At 48.9% G+C, this 16,302-nt stretch overlaps 1 protein-coding gene across 8 annotated transcripts; it reads left to right on the plus strand.

Annotated features, from left to right (window-relative positions):
- The first annotated feature begins 877 nt into the window (after positions 1–877).
- Prodh2 (proline dehydrogenase 2) lies at positions 878–14,487 on the plus strand. Of its 8 annotated transcripts, NM_001038588.1 has the most exons (10): positions 965–1,148; positions 1,223–1,419; positions 1,511–1,649; positions 1,736–1,822; positions 6,920–7,000; positions 7,077–7,232; positions 7,317–7,483; positions 10,648–10,758; positions 12,181–12,266; positions 14,258–14,485. In NM_001038588.1, exons 1-10 carry the CDS (start codon positions 975–977, stop codon positions 14,428–14,430), a joined length of 1,371 nt encoding a protein of 456 aa, NP_001033677.1. In that variant the 5' UTR covers positions 965–974; the 3' UTR covers positions 14,431–14,485. The 8 variants fall into 8 exon arrangements, 5 of the variants coding, with proteins under 5 accessions (XP_063122496.1, XP_063122494.1, XP_063122505.1 ...); XR_005487885.2 differs by lacking the exon at positions 7,317–7,483 and having other exon boundaries at positions 879–1,148; positions 14,258–14,311; XM_063266424.1 differs by lacking the exon at positions 14,258–14,485 and having other exon boundaries at positions 879–1,148; positions 12,139–12,267.
- Positions 14,488–16,302: the final 1,815 nt, after the last annotated feature.

Consider the following 16,302-nt stretch of genomic DNA (forward strand, 5'->3'; position numbering starts at 1 on the left):
AAAATAATGAAAAATAAATCTTTTAAAAAATACTCTAAGGGGAGGCATGTCCTTGGAAACGGTTTTACAGTGCAAACCTTGCAGACTTGGAAAATAAAAAAATTAAAAAGAATCCAGGGCTGGAGCGCTGGCTTGACAGTTAAAAGTACTGGCTGCTCTCGCAGAGCACTGAAATGAGGTTCCCAGCAACCATTTGGCCGCTCCCAATCCTCTGTAGCTCTAGTTCCAGAGGATCTAATGCCCTCTTCTGGCCACTGCGGGCACTGCATGCATGTAGTAGCCGTTTGTTCAGGCAAAACACACACATATAAAATAAAAAATAATCTCTAAAAAATAAATAAAAGACTTGGTGGCGTATGATAGCTCATTTTTCCATTGCTGACGAGTACCCATTGCCTGCGTCCCTCTGCACACATTTCAATGTCATCACCCAGTGCCGTTTGGTGGACGTTTGTGTGGTTTTCATCTGGGGTTGGAGGTCATTAAGGACTTTTTTTTTTTCGATCCCCATGTTCAAGTTCTGTAGATTACATGTTGAGGGTGGCCAGCAGTGGCGTAGGCTATGTGCAGTGTATGCAATGAGTGTGCACTGCTCCTCCCTGTAAGGTAAAATCATTGCCACAAGAGAGGTGAGTTGCTTAGCTGGAATTGCAAAGCCCGGCTGCCTTGAACCTGGAGTTCTGAGCTCTCGGGCCAAACTGCTTATTCAGCAATGCAGGCTGACGACTGAGGTCTGTTGGCTGTCAGGCTGAAGGTTATTGGGGGCTGTCACTGAGGGGGTACATGTCCTGTTATTCTGACCTCTGTCCCTAACCATTAATTATTAACCCTCCACCCCCACCCCAAGAGCTTGCTATCCTAAAGATTTGCCCAGTTAATCAGTCACTGCCCCCCCCAGCTGGGCAAGGGGCACTTGGTACAGCTGCTGTCTGCCTGGCCCCTTCCCCTGGTGTGGTGGTAATCAGGCACTTACAATGGTCTGGACGCGTCTGCCGCTGTACGGCCACTCCAAGCCCTCTACAGGTGGCTGGCAGCCCCTGCGCTTTGATGGTGGGGCCTTCCATCTCAAGAGAACCGCAGAACTGGCACGGGCTTTGCTGGTGCTTCGCCTATGCGCCTGGCCCCCTTTGGTCACTCATGGACTAGCGGTGAGCAGTAGGCACAAGGACTAGCCTGGGAGTCTCCCAGACCTGAGTCTGAGCATGCGCTCCCTGTCACCCAGTTTCAGGCCTGGTCTCAGCGACTCCTGGGATCTCGGCTCTCGGGCGCACTTCTCCGAGCATCCATCTATGGACAGTTTGTGGCCGGGGAGACAGCAGAGGAAGTGAGGGGCTGTGTCCAGCAGCTGCAGGCGATAGGACTCCAGCCCCTGTTGGCAGTGCCCACCGAGGAGGAACCAGACTCCGCTGCCAAGACCAGGTGAGTAGAGAGAGGAACGGTAGAAGGGAGGATGGGGTGGGCAGGAAGGGGGCTCCCAGGCTCTGGAAGCTGACCTCCACTGACCGGGCAGTGAAGCTTGGTATGAGGGGAACCTTAGCGCCATGCTGCACTGTGTGGACTTGTCACGAGCTGTCGCAGACGCCCATGGCCCAGCCAGGAACAGCCTCATGCAGCTGAAGGTGACCGCGCTAACCAGCCCTCGGCTTTGTGTAAGTGACAAGTGAGATGAGGGTGGCATGTGGGGGTGGCTTCTCACCAGGCCACCCTCACCATGCCAGCCACCACCCCATTTCAGAAGGAGCTATCGGCTTGGATCCAAAGACCAAGAGGCTCCTCGGAGCTGAGGCCTGAGAGGCTGGCAGAAGCCATGGAGTCAGGTCGGGTAAGGAATGCAGGTGCTTGTCACTGAGGACATGGTTGACCTGGAGAAAAACGGGTCTCTGGGAGTTCTACAGGAAGTGTTAGGGGTGAGGAACTCTCCAGAGGAGGGGCCGGAACAACAGCACTTTCTCCACAGAGGACAGGACATGAATAAGACCTATTGGTCAGTCGCTGAGCACAGCCATGCTTGCCTTTAATCCCAGCACTTGGGAAGCTGAGGCAGGAGGAGCAAGTCACTGGGGTCGGCCTGGGCTACATAATGAGACATGCCTCAAAAGCGCAGGCTGGAGAGATGGCTCAGCAGTTCAGAGCCCTCTTGCAGAGGTCTGGTCTCCAGTACCTTCCTGCTGGTTCACAGCAATCTACAACTCCAGTTCCAGAAAATACAGCCCCCTCCTGACCTCCATAGGCAGCACACATACATAGTGTCCATACAAGCATGCAGGATATGCATGTATGCATGTATGTATGTATGCATGCATATATGTATGTTCTTAAAATATATGTATGTGTGTATGTATGTATGTTCTTAAAATGTATGTATGTATGTATGTATGTATGTATGTATGTATGTATGGTGGTGGCTTTGTTTTTAAGAGAGGGTCTTATGTATCCCAGGCTGGTCTTGAACTCTCTGTAGAGACAAGAATGACTTTGAACTCTCGATCTTCCTGCCTCCACCCCACAAATTGCTAGAGATATAGGCCTGTACTATTCTTTCTGGTATAGCTGGTCTTTGCTATTTTGTGGGTTTTTCTGGTTTCAAGCCCTAACACTAGGGTTAGGGCATGAAGGATAGAAGTGGGAGCGAATCCTGAATCTAATTTCTTTCCTTCTGTTTCTTCTTTGAGCATGACCACTAACAAACCACAACCCAACCCACCCCTCGAGCGACCAACAACCACCAGCCTCAACCCCAGGCCCTGGCATATTTATACCCTCTGAGGAGTTCCCAGAATTCCAAACCTCACACAATCAGAAACTATCTGCATCTGGCAAAACCATGTTTCTGCAAGAGCACGAGGCAGATCATAGTCAGTTGCTGCAAAGCAGCCCTGTATCCCACACCTGGGATTAAAATGGAAACATATTCTTTTAATATATCTATTTTTTTCGAAGCAACCAAAACCCCAGATTTCTCACTACACTCTTTTTCTTTTTAAATAGGTTTTCTTTAATCAGTCAGCAGCTACACTGGTGTGTGCTTGCTGCAGGTGAACTCTTATGTAGCCAATGGGATACTCCTTTTCTTTGTGTGTGCATGTGTTTTGAAACAGGATCTTATTGTATAGTCCAGACTAGCTGGAACTTTTAATCCTCCTCCTTAGCTTCCCCAGTTTTAGGATTAGTAATGTTTGTCACCATGCCTGGCCATTCATTCATTTATCCATCCATCCATCCATCCATCCATCCATCCATCCATCCATCCATCCTTCCATTCATTAATTCATCCATTCCTTTGTATTATTCTAATATCCTCTCTCTTTCTCTCTCTCTCTCTCTCTCTCTCTCTCTCTCTCTCTCTCTCTCTGTGTGTGTGTGTGTGTGTGCGCGCACATGTCTCTGTATGTGCATGCACACGTGTATGCATGTTTGTGTGTGTACTTGTGCACATGTGGAGGTCAGAGGTTGGCAACAGGTGTGTCCTCTATCCCCATCTTATGGTTTGTTTTGTGTTTTGTTTGGAGACAATGTCCCTCTGCCCGGTCATAGATGCCCTGGAGTTGAATGAGTAGACCTGGTTGTCTTCAAACTCACTGAGATCTCTCTGCCTCTGCCTCCTGAGTGCTGGCATCCAAGGTGTGTATCACCACACCTGGCTAATAAATTCCCTGGTTTTATGTTTTGGGTTTTGTTTTTTTTTTTTTTTAAAGAAGATTTCTCTGAGTAGCCCTAGCTATTCTGGAACTCACTCTGTAGAGCAGGCTGGCCTGGAACTCACAGAAATCCACCTGCCTCTGCCTCCTGAGTGCTGGGATTAAAGTTGTGTACACCACCACATCTGGCTGTCCCATTTTATTTTTTAACAGGAGGTCTGCACTGAACCTGGAGCTCACTGCAGTGGCTACGTAGGCTGGCAGGGAGCACACAGAATCCACCTGTCACCATCCCTGAAACTCCAACAGGGTTAGACACACATGCTGTTTCACCTGCATTTTTATGAGGCGCTGGGAATCAGAACTCAGATCCCCACAATGGTGTAGTAAGAACTTTTTTTTTCTTTTTTTCGGAGCTGGGGACAGAACCCAGAGCCTTGTGCTTGCTAGGCAAGTGCTCTACCACTGAGCTAAATCCCCAACCCCTGTGTAGTAAGAACTTTATCTACAGAACCATCTCCTTAGCTCCCACTCCAGGGTCACTATGTAGCCCAGGCTGGTCTGAAAAACACAATCTAATCTTCCTGCTTTAGCTTTTCAATGCTGGCATTACAGGCATTTGCCAGCATACCAGGCCTCTTTCTATTGTCCCATGTGTTTGAAATTTTTCATAACAAAATGTTAAGAAGCAAGGCATAGCTGTACATATCTAGAAACCCAGCACCTGGGTTGTTGAAGCAGGAAGATCTCAAGTCTTAGACTAGCCTGGGCTACATAGTAACATATTGTCTTTAAAATAGAAAGAGCAACAAATGTAGCTCAGTGGTAGAGCCCCTGCCTAGAATCCCCCAGTGAGGGGCCTGGGGGCGTGGCTCAGCGGGAGAGCCCCTGCCTACTATTCACAAGGTCCTAGGTTTATACCCAGCTCTGAAGAGAAAGCATATAAAAAAGTAGAAAGTTCATCATGCAGTGATCATTCACACATACCTGCCACCTTTAACATTTAGCCACACAGCCATCTCTGAGTGGCACAGGACCCAGAGTGAAGCAACTAAAACCTGTGGGTGCTCAGATCTGCCATGCATGGCCTTTGCATATAACCTGTGCATGTTCATCCTCCCTGGGTGACTTACCACACCAAGGGAAGTATGAATCACATAAACAGTCGCTCTGCAGAACTGGTAAGGATGTGTCTGAGTGCCTTTTGCTGGTGCTGTGATAAAACGCTCTGACCAAAGCAACTTAAGGGAGAAAGGACTGATTTGAACTAAAGCAGCCGGTCACGTGGCACCTAAGCTCAAAAAGCAGAGAGCCACAGGCACTGGCCCCCAGCTCCTCTTCTCCACTTATACCATCCAAGAGCCCCACCAAGGAGCACGTCCCACCCGCTGTGGTGGGAAGACAACCTCTGCAAGCATGCCAGGACCCTGGTCTTAAAAATGTTTCCAGATTGTGTCAACTTATCAGTACTCGGGGAATAATGACAGTGCATGACCGTCTACGCTCAGTGCAGATGCAGAGGTTTTTGTTTTCATATATTATTTTACTTGTACATACACATGTGCACCACATGCATACAGTGCTCTCAGAGGTCACAAGAGCAGAAGATCCCCAGAAGTTAGAATTCTAAGTAGTAACCTGAACTCAGATCTTCTATTAAAGCAACACGCGTTCCCTCCAGGTCAGCAATAGTTTGGTGGGGTTTTTTTTGTTTGTTTGTTTTGTTTTTTTTTTTTGTTTGTTTTTTTTTTTCTGAATATTTTTGATCTGTTAGAAGCAGAATTGTGGGGTTGGGGATTTAGCCCTGGTTTCGGTCCCCAGCTCCGAAAAATAAAAGAAAAAAAATAGAAGCAGAATTGTAGATAGAAACAACCAACAGCACCTACTTTAAATCTGATCAGTCCCTGCTCTGTCCACCCATGAATCCACCTTATTTTTTTTAAGATTTATTTATTTATTATATATAAGTACACTGTCGCTGTCTTCAGACACACCAGAAGAGGGCATCAGATCCCATTACAGATGGTTGTGAGCCACCATGTGGTTGCTGGGATTTGAACTCAGGACCTCTGGGAGAGCAGTCAGTGCTGTTAACCACTGAGCCACCTCTCTAGCCCGAATCCATCTTATTGTGTGATGCATTTCGGTGGTAGACACCCGTTTCCTCCTCCACCAAGTGCTTCAGTGAGTCACAGGTTAAGGCGTCTTAATTATTTAAACTACCTTTGCCTCTGGAGTTAAAAATGCATGTTTAATGAAAACTACCAATCAAACCAGGTTGGCCGTAAACACCTAGAAACCCAGCACTTGGGGAGCAGAGGCACAAGGAGCAGAAGGTGAAGGTCATCCTTGGCTGCACGGTAAATTCCAGGTGACATGAGATCCTGTCCCAGAGACAGAGAGGGGCAAAGTTACCCCTTGATGAGCTTGAGCACCCACACACAGTAGGACCACACAAATCCCCTTCCATACATGCGGCCTTCCATTGCTGCAGAGGGTGACCTTTGGTTTAGTTTGGTCTTTCTCTTTTTCCTTTTCTTTATAAGGTTGGGTTTCATATAGCCCAGGCTGGCCTCTCACTCACTTTGTAGCCCAGGATAGCTTTTGGCTCCCAATCTTCCAGCCTCCACCCGAACGATAGGATTACAGGTGGGCACAGCCATCCTGGCTCATGTGGGGACCTTATGTCTTTTCTGAGACCGACTATGTAGCCCTGGCTTGCTTTCTTTACTTTTTTTCCCCTTTCTTCCTCCTTTTCTCTGTGAGTTCAAGGCCAGCCTGGTCTATAAAGCAAGTTCAGGACAGCAAGGGCTACACAGAGAAACTCTGTCTCAGAAAACCAACAACCAACCAACCAACCAAACAAACAAACAAAAAAACCTAGTACACTTTTATTTATTTCGATTTTTGTTTTGTGCGTGTGGGTGTGTACCCTGGTGTACATGCCTGACACAGTATGGACTGGAGGTCAGACAACTGTCAGGAGCCTGTTGCCTTCTTCCACCACATGGGCCCTGGGACTTGAACTCAGATCTTTAGGCTTAGCAGCAGGTGTCTTCGGCTGCTGGTCCAACTAGCCCTCTTTCTCTCTAGACAGACTAGCCCAGGCTAGCTCAGGCTCCCAAATTGTGAAATTGCAGGCATGTGACATCGTGTCCTGCAAGCCACTTTTCTGACTTCCCCTAAAGTCTTCATGCATGCTCCTTCCTGGTGGGAGGGAGGACTCGGCCCCAGGGGAGCCTATGGTCCTGAACAGTCTCCCATTCTCTGGTACCTCCTAGAACCTCCAGCTCTCCTGCCTCAGCACGGAACAGAATCAACACCTGCAGGCCTCCCTCAGCCGCTTGCACCGAGTGGCACAGGTAAACACATGAGTGGCCTGGCTCACAACACCCGATGGACCGGGCTGGCCCTGACATCTTTCTTTCCGCCCCTCAGCACGCCCGGGCGCAGGATGTGAGGCTGCTGGTGGACGCTGAATACACGTTCATCAACCCTGCCCTGTCCCTGCTGGTGGCTGCCCTGGCTATGCGCTGGAACAGCTCGGAGGAAGAGGGCCCGTGGGTGTGGAACACTTACCAGGCCTATCTGAAGGTGGGTGGCAGGCTGTGAGGGCTGTGAGGGCTGTGAGGGGGGACTTGACAACTCTATGGCCACGTCTGCCCGTGCGCCTTGCAGGACACTCACGAACGGCTGGAGCGGGATGCTAAGGCGGCACACGAGGCTGGCCTGGCATTTGGGGTGAAGTTGGTGAGAGGTGCCTATCTGGACAAGGAGAGATCCGTGACACAGCTCCACGGGAAGGAAGACTGTACCCAGCCTGACTATGAGGCCACTAGTCGGAGGTAGGGAGAGGCTCTGGAGGCTGTAAGAGGAAAAAGGAAGTATAACATGTCAAGACAAGAAGATGTTATCGGCTTACTAGGGGTCAGTGCAGCCGAGACACTGACCTTGTTCAGAGACCCTGCCTTCAACTGTAAGGCACAGAGAGATAGAGGAAGACACTGATCTCTGCCTTCTACATGTGTGTGCACAGGGAACACACACAGACACACAGGTACACACACAAACACATACACATACAGATGCACACACACTTACACAAACACACACACAGATATACAGACACATACACAAACACGTATAAGCACATACACAAAAACACATGTACACACAAACATGCATACACACACACAAACACACACACACAAACACAAACATACACACACATGCACATATCCCACATATGGTGGCTTTTCTTAGTGTAATCCCAGTGATTAAAAGACAGGCACAGGAGGACCTCTGGAGCTCACTGGCAGCACGCCTAATCTAATCAGCAAACCCAATACCCAGTGAAAAATGACCCTGTCTCAAAAAACCAAGGTGGGGTCTGGAGTGGTAGCCCAGCGGTTAAAGCACTGGCATATCATAGCAGCTGCCGGTCAGATCCCCAGAACCCATATCAAAAGCTGAGCAGGTGTGGTGGACACCTGTCATTGAGACTTGAGAGGCAGAGACAGGAGCCGGGGGCCACGTGATCCATTGAGAACAACGCCAAAGGTTTACGTTGGGCCACAACCCACACATGTGCATATGAACACAAATGGACACACACACACACACACACACACACACACACACACACACACACACACCAAATAAGAAAAATAGAATGTAACTCTTCTTTTAGGGGAAAGCAGATTACCTAAACTTGACAGGAATTCTACCAGGAAGCTAGCCCCTCACTGGGGGATTCTAGGCAGGTGCTCTACCACTGAGCCAAGCCCCCAGCCCCTCAGTGGGGGATTCTAGGCAGGGGCTCTACCACTGAGCCACACCTCCAGCCCCTCACTGGGGGATTCTAGGCAGGGGCTCTACCACTGAGCCATGCTCCCAGCCCCTCACTGGGGGATTCTAGGCAGGTGCTCTACCACTGAGCCAAGCCCCCAGCCCCTCACTGGGGGATTCTAGGCAGGGGCTCTACCACTGAGCCATGCTCCCAGCCCCTCACTGGGGGATTCTAGGCAGGTGCTCTACCACTGAGCCAAGCCCCCAGCCCCTCAGTGGGGGATTCTAGGCAGGGGCTCTACCACTGAGCCACGCCCCCAGCCCCTCAGAGATTCTAGGAGGGATTCTGCAACTAAACTATATCCCCAGTCCTCTTTCTACTTTTGTTTTAGAAACAGACCCTTGCTAAGTTCCCAGGGTGACCTTGAGCACACTGGAGCACAGTTTAGGTTTTGAAACTTGCACCACCAGGCTGTAACAATGTAACCTTTCACTTGCTTATCAGTGGCCATGGGGTTCTGTGCCAAACGTCTTGTGTCTCTATGTCACTTCCTCTCTCCAAGGTTTTAGGATGTTGTTGTTTCCCATCTAAACAGCAACCTCTTCCTTCCTCCTTCATTGTCCCCACTACCAGCAGGGGTAGCTTGTCTATTTTTTCTTTAGTTGCTTTCTGAGGTTATCAACATCCCTGTGGATCCTTCCCCAATTGTGAGCACTTGGCTTGTTAGTCACATTCTGTAGATGTCACCATTACTCTTCTGACTCCTCTGACAAAAATCTCTCACAAAAGCAAGTGAAGGAAGGAAGGAAGGGTTTGTTTAACTCCTGGTTTGAGGGGACAGAGTTCATAGCACCAGGGAGGCATGAATATATATATATATATATATATATATATATATATATATATATATATATATATATATATATATATATAGGGCCTGAGGTGACCGGTCATCATCATCAAAAACCAGAACCAGATGCTGGTGCTCTGCTCATCCCTACCCCCATCTAGGTTTTGTTTGTTTGTTTGTTTGTTTGTTTTATGTGTGTTTTTCGAGACATTGTTTCTCTATGTAGCCCTGGCTGTCCTGGGGCTAGCTCTGTAGATCAGACTGGCCTCGAACTCACAGAGATCCCTCCACCTCTGCCTCCTGAGTTCTGAGACTAAATGTATGAGCTACCATGCCAGGGTTTCACTCCTCAATTGTCTTCAACCTGGGACCACAGCTCACAATCAGTGTGTGTGGCGGGGGCTGGGAGTCCGTTCTTCCTCAACTTCCCCACTAGAAGTCCTTAAACTTCTGCCACAGTTGTCACCAGAGACAGGCCAACATTTTTCTCAGATACATAACCCCCCATCGTGTCATATTGAAAATGAAGACAAGCAGGGGCTGGAGAGACGGCTCAGCAGTTGAAATCACTGGCTGCTCCTCCAGAGGACCCAGGTTCAAGTCCCAGCACCCACACGGCAGCTCACAACCGTCTGTAACTCCAGTTCCAGGTGATCTCACACACCCACATACACAAAATGCAGACAAAACTCCGATGCACTTAAAAACAATAAATCATGTTTTTAAGGAAAGAAAAACGGGAAAGGGAATAACATTTGAAATGTAAATTAAAAATATCCAATAAAAAAAAAAGGAAAGAAAAAGTTAAGACAGCAAACACAGGGCGGGAGAGATGGCTCAGCAGGTAGGTACTTGCCGCCAACCAAGCCTGATTGTCTCAGATCCGTCCCTGGGACCGCCACTGTAGAAGGAGACAACCGATTCCTGCAAGTTGTCCTCTGATGTACACACATGCACACACACGTGTGCACACACAGGAAAAGAGTGTAATTTAAGAAAAAAATAAAATAAAATCCATCCTTGCTGACTCAGTGACTAACCCTGGGCAAATGTCATCTTGACCATGGACTTGGTAGCCATCGGGTCAGAGACCGGTCACTGCTGGCCTTTAGAAGCACACGCTTGTCACCCTTGTCCATGGGAGGCTGAGGCAGGAGGGTCATAAGTTCTAGGTCTGGGCTACAGAGTGAAACTGTGTGAGAAAACTGTTTCATCCCATCCCCCATCCTGACTACCCTGAGGGGACCTCAGGAGGTTACCAGAGAGGGAGACAGCTCTGAGGAGCCTGTGCCTAGAACAAAGGAGGGAGGCAGGCACTCCATCCCTTCGTCCTCACTCCTAGATGAGCTGAGCACAGCTTCTGCCTTCAGTTACAGCCGCTGTCTGGAGCTGATGCTGCGCCGCGTGTCCAACCACGGTCCCCGGTGCCACCTCATGGTGGCTTCCCACAATGAAGAATCCATTCGCCAGGCAACGAGGCGGTATGAGGTTGAGGGGTGGGAAACCAGAGTCTCTAAGAAGCCCATCCCTTTCCCGTGTCCACACAACAGTGAGGGGTGGGTGGCGGGGACAAGAATAGGTCCAGTTAGAAGGTGGGTAGGGAGGACCGTGCAGATATTTTATCCCACCCTGCTATGATGATACACACCTCTGAACACACCTGTTATCATAGTCCTCAGGAGGCTGAGGCAGGAGGATCAAGAAAACGATGCCTACATGGGTTACATAATAACAATCTTTTTTAAAAAATTGACACCTTCTAGGCCTGCATGTGGCCTATAGGCTCAGGTGTGACAGGGTCCCATATATACTGTAACCTAGGGAGTACTGAGGATTCCAGAAAGCAGCTGAGACTCAAGTGAGCTCCTGGGAGGGCTGGAGAGATGGCTCAGTGGTTAAGAGCACTGACTGCTCTTCCAGAGGTCCTGAGTTCAATTCCCAGCAACCACATGGTGGCTCACAATCATCTGTAATGGGATCTGATGCCCTCTTCTGGTGTGTCTGAAGACAGCTACAATGTACTCACATAAAATAAAAAAAAATTTAAAAGAGAGAGTTCATGGGAGCTGTGATTGCTTATTTGGTTTGATTTTTATTATGGGTGTGTGTATGTGTGCACCCATGAATGCAAGAAGCAGAAAGGGCATCAGATCCTCTGGACCCGAAGCTGTAGGCAGTTGTAGGAACTGAACTGGGGTTCTCTGCAAAAGAAGAGCTCTTTATTAAATGTCATTTAATATTTATTTTGAAGATATCATGTTTGGATATTTTCTTGCATCAGTGTGTCCACCATGCACATGCCTGGTGCTTACAAAGGCCAGAAGGGGACATCAGATCCCCTGGAGCTGGACTTAGGGACAGCTGTGAGCTGCAGTGTGGGTGCTGGGAGTCAAACCCATGTCCTCTGGAAGAGCGGTCAGTGTTTTTAACCACTGAGCCATCTCTCCAGCCCTGCAACGGTTATTTACCATTGAGGTTGGGGATAGAGTCATTTCTCAGAATCTGTGGAAATTCTGTTCTAGGACCCATCTCCATGGAAACCAAAATCTTCAGATGCTCACGTCCCTCGTATCAGATGATGTGATGTTTGAATATTTACTTTTGAGCCATGGGCATCTTCCTGTATGGTTAAGGTCGCCAGGCTTGTTAATAATGCCTAGAATAAGGAATACAAATGCCACCCAGACAGTTACACTGTAAGGCCAATCTACCAGGGAACAACACAGGCATTCCAAGTCAGATAGGCGTTTCTCCTATCTGATCCCTGGTTGAAATCTGTGAGCATGGAACTGTGGCTCCATTGGGCCAGCTGATCTTCCACAGTTGAATTCTTGGTGGGTAATGGCTGACTTGTTCTCCAGCTCTAGCCACTCTCTGGATTGACAATGTGACCCTTTCTGCAGCATGTGGGAGCTGGGCATTCCTCTGGATGGGCCTGTCTGCTTCGGACAACTTCTGGGCATGTGTGACCACGTCTCCCTGGCATTAGGTATGTGAATGGCCCTCCCTCCATTTCCATCCATCCCCACTATTCACCACCCCACCCCACCCCACCCCACCCCATTCATTCTCATCCAGGTCCCTCCTACCTTTTCCCCTGTCTCATGGAACCTGCAGTGGCCTCCTCCAGTTCCTTACAAACCAATCTTCTAGACTGTTCCAACATTTGATGCCCTTTCAGGCCTGTGCCCTGTGTCTCCTCTCCTGATTTGTGCTGGGTTTTTTTACGGTGCCATTTTACCTGTGTTATTTAAGGTCCTGACTGTGTCCCTAGGGCCTTATGCCAGATTCCTCTCCTTCTGAGGGGTGTCGAGGATGGCCAAACCTCTTTATTGTTGGGAGGATGGCTCAGTGGGTAAAGTGCCTACTGTGTGGCCCTGAAGACATCTCCTGAACCCATGCAAAAGCCAGACAGTGGTGCAAATGTCTGTCATCCTAGAACACCTATGGGAATGGGTGGCAGAGGCAGGAGACTCTCCAGAAGCTTGTAGCCCAACTAGCCTACTTTCATTCAGAGCAAAGAGGTCCTTCTCACATAAGGTAAAAAGGAGAAGACCAACCAAACCCCAAAGGTTTGATCTACACACACACACACACACACACACACACACACACACACACACACACACACACACCTACCCCACACACACAGACACACACCACACACACACACCTACCACAACACACACATACACCACCACATACACAACACACACACACACACACACACACACACACTCCACAACACAGAGGTGTGTTTTCAAAGACCACTTTGCTCTCAATCTCAATCTACACATGTAGTGTTTTTTGTTATTTGTTTGCTTTTTTAAAATCCTATGTATATGAGTACACTGTGTACACTGTTGTCAGACACATCAGAAGAGGGCATCAGATCCCATTACAGATGGTTGTGAGCCACCATGTGGTTGCTGGGAATTGAACTCAGAACCTCTGGAAGAGCAGTCAGTGCTCTTAACCTCTGAGCCATCTCTCCAGCCCCTTACTTTGTTTGTTTGTTTGTTTGTTTGTTTGTTTTTAAAGATTTATTTATTTATTTATTTATTATATATAAGTACACTGTAGCTGTCTTCAGATACACCAGATACATCTCTTTACAGATGGTTGTGAGCCACCATGTGGTTGCTGGGAATTGAACTCATGACCTCTGGAAGAGCAGTCGGGTGCTCTTAACCGCTGAGCCATCTCTCCAGCCCTGTTTGTTTGTTTTTGAGACAGGGATTTATAATGTATCCCTGCCTGGCCTTAACATCCACTCTGTCAACTGGGCTGACCTCAAACTCACAGAAACACTTCTGTGTTTTCTCTGGGGCCGGGGCGGGGGGCTGGGATTAAAGGCACGCCTCCCCACCCCCACAACACAACCAAGCAGTGATGAATTTTTCCGGCTTCTTCTGACCTAACACATTCTCTAGGGGTGTTGAGGGGTGCGAGGGTGACTTCCTACTCAGTCACTCAGAAGGTACTTTTTCTGAGTTCCAGCCTAATATAGGACAGGTCAGAGTCCTTAATCACCCCCAGCCCAGTCAGGTCACAGCCTCACCTAGTCTCAAAACATGCTAGGTTATCCAACAGCAATAGAATTTCTTCTTCAGGGAAGGGTAGCTTCCTGTGTCTCTATCTTTTTTTTTTTTACACCTGGGTGTGGTGGTGAAACCTGTAATTCTGGCACTTAAGTGGCTGAGGCGGAAGGATTTGGGTTGGAGTCTAGCCTGGACTACCTAATAAAAACCAATCTTATAACCACCAGTCAGAAAGGATGGAAGGAAAGGTGGGAGGGGGATGGGTAGAGGGAGAAGAAGAAAGTTATTTCTTTTAAATGTTTGCCGTAGTGTTTTAGTAATGAATTGTGTCTAACACACTTAGTCTGCCCTGTCTTGAGCAAGGGAAGTAGCGATTGCTGCTGATACCCAGGAACGTCTCCTTCTGAGCCCCACACTCTGCCAACACTCTCCCGAACAGGGCAAGCTGGATACATGGTATATAAGTCTATCCCCTATGGCTGCCTGGAAGAGGTGATACCCTACCTGATCCGAAGAGCCCAGGAGAACAGGAGTGTGCTGCAGGGCGCCCGGAGGGAGCAGGCACTACTCAGCCAAGAACTGTGGCGGAGGCTGCTGGGAAGGAAAGCCTAAGGTTTCTCCGTCAGCACCATCAGGGGCCGTGTGCTCAATAAAGGTCCTTAGCCCTGCCGCTGTCTGTTCTTCTTCGAAGTTGCCTCCTGGGGGAAGGGCTGATCCTGATGTCCGCCACCAGAGCTTGGGCAGGTAGGGCGTGCCCGAACCTCAAGAGACCTTTAGTCCTGCGTGGTGACACACTCCTGTCATCCCAGGACTTGGGAGGCTGGGGCAGGAGGGTCATGAGCCAGCCTGAGCTACAGAGTGAGAAGAAGGAAGAAGAGGAGAGAGAGAGAGAGAGAGAGAGAGAGAGAGAGAGAGCCCAGGATGGGAATGACTTGAGGTCATTAATCCTTCAGTGAACTTAGCCAGGGATCTAGTCAAGAATTCTTTCCATCTCAGAGGATTTGAAATAAACAGCTAAACAGCACAGGTGAACAGCAGACACTGATGACCTACGGCAAATGGCTGCTCAGGACGGGTGGACCATTCCTTCAGTCCACCGATGAGCAAGCCGAGGAGACGTTTCTGCCAGCAAAATGTCTGGTGCACAAATGCGAGGAGCTGACTTTAATCTCCAGCACCCACGTAAAACTCCAAGCGTGGGGGTACAGGGTGAGACACAGATACTGATCAGACAGCCTTGTTGATGAGCCCCAGGTCCCAGTGAGAGATGCTGCCTTAAACAGATGTGGCACTTGGAAGCACAGGCAAGATTACAGTGAGACTATCACAACCACCACCACCACCACCACCACCACCAACAACAACAACAACAACAACAACAACAAACCCAAGAGCTGAGGCCATGGATCACTGGTAGAACACTTGCCTAGAGTCTTCCAGTGAGAAGCTGGAGTATGGCTCAATGGTGGAGTACGTGCTTAACATGCACAACAATTCTACCTGCAGCACTGCAAATAATAATAAAAGTTACAAAGAGTCCCACGGCGGCGGCCCACGCCTTTAATCACAGCCCTTGGCGTGCAAAGGCAGGCGAATCTCTGAGTTCAAGACCAGCCTGGTCTACAGGGCAAGTTCCAGGACAGCCAGGGCTACACAGAGAAAACCTGTCTCAAAAAACCAAACCAGGGGCTAGAGATAGCTCAGCGGTGAAGAGCACTGACTGCTCTTCCAGAGGTCCTGAGTTCAATTCCCAGCAGCCACATGGTGGCTCATCTGTAATGGAAATCCGATGCCCTCTTCTATCCTGCTGATGTATATGCAGCAGAGGACTCATACAGTAAATACATTTTAAAAAATTAGAGAAAACCCCACAGAGAAATGGTTCAGGTTGAGGAGTGAGGAGCTAAGGATAAAAGGAAGTACAGAGGGGTTGGGGATTTAGCTCAGCGGTAGAGCGCTTGCCTAGCAAGCGCAAGGCCCTGGGTTCGGTCCCCAGCTCCGAAAAAAAAGAAAAGAAAAGAAAAAAAAAAAAAAAAAAGGAAGTACAGAGAGAGCTTGGTGGTGCAGCCTGAGGACTTGCTCTGTGCTCCAGAGGCAACAAGGAATCATGGGAGTTACAGGCAGAGGGAACGTGGCAACAGGTTCCTCTACCATGTAGAGGGTGGGCCAGAGAAAGGCAAGGGTACCTGCAGAGGCAAGTTAGGCAAAACTCCTTGGTGCATATCATAATTGGGCCAGACAGCCATCTAAAACTGAATGGAGCCAGCCTTGACAGTCAGGTGATGTCTAAAGGGAGGCGTCCTGAAAGGCTTCAGGGATGGGTCTCAGGGAAGAGCCTGGAAATAGTTATGGGTGAACATGGGAAGACAATAAAGGACATGGAACCGAGGTTAAGAGGGTCCAGGATGGTATGGCTGGGAGTTGGGAGAGATGGCTGAACGGTTAGGAACACGGGCTACCTCCCACCCCGCTAGTATCTTGATT

Source organism: Rattus norvegicus, chromosome 1, assembly GCF_036323735.1.
Source record: "Rattus norvegicus strain BN/NHsdMcwi chromosome 1, GRCr8, whole genome shotgun sequence".
Taxonomy (NCBI): domain Eukaryota; kingdom Metazoa; phylum Chordata; class Mammalia; order Rodentia; family Muridae; genus Rattus; species Rattus norvegicus.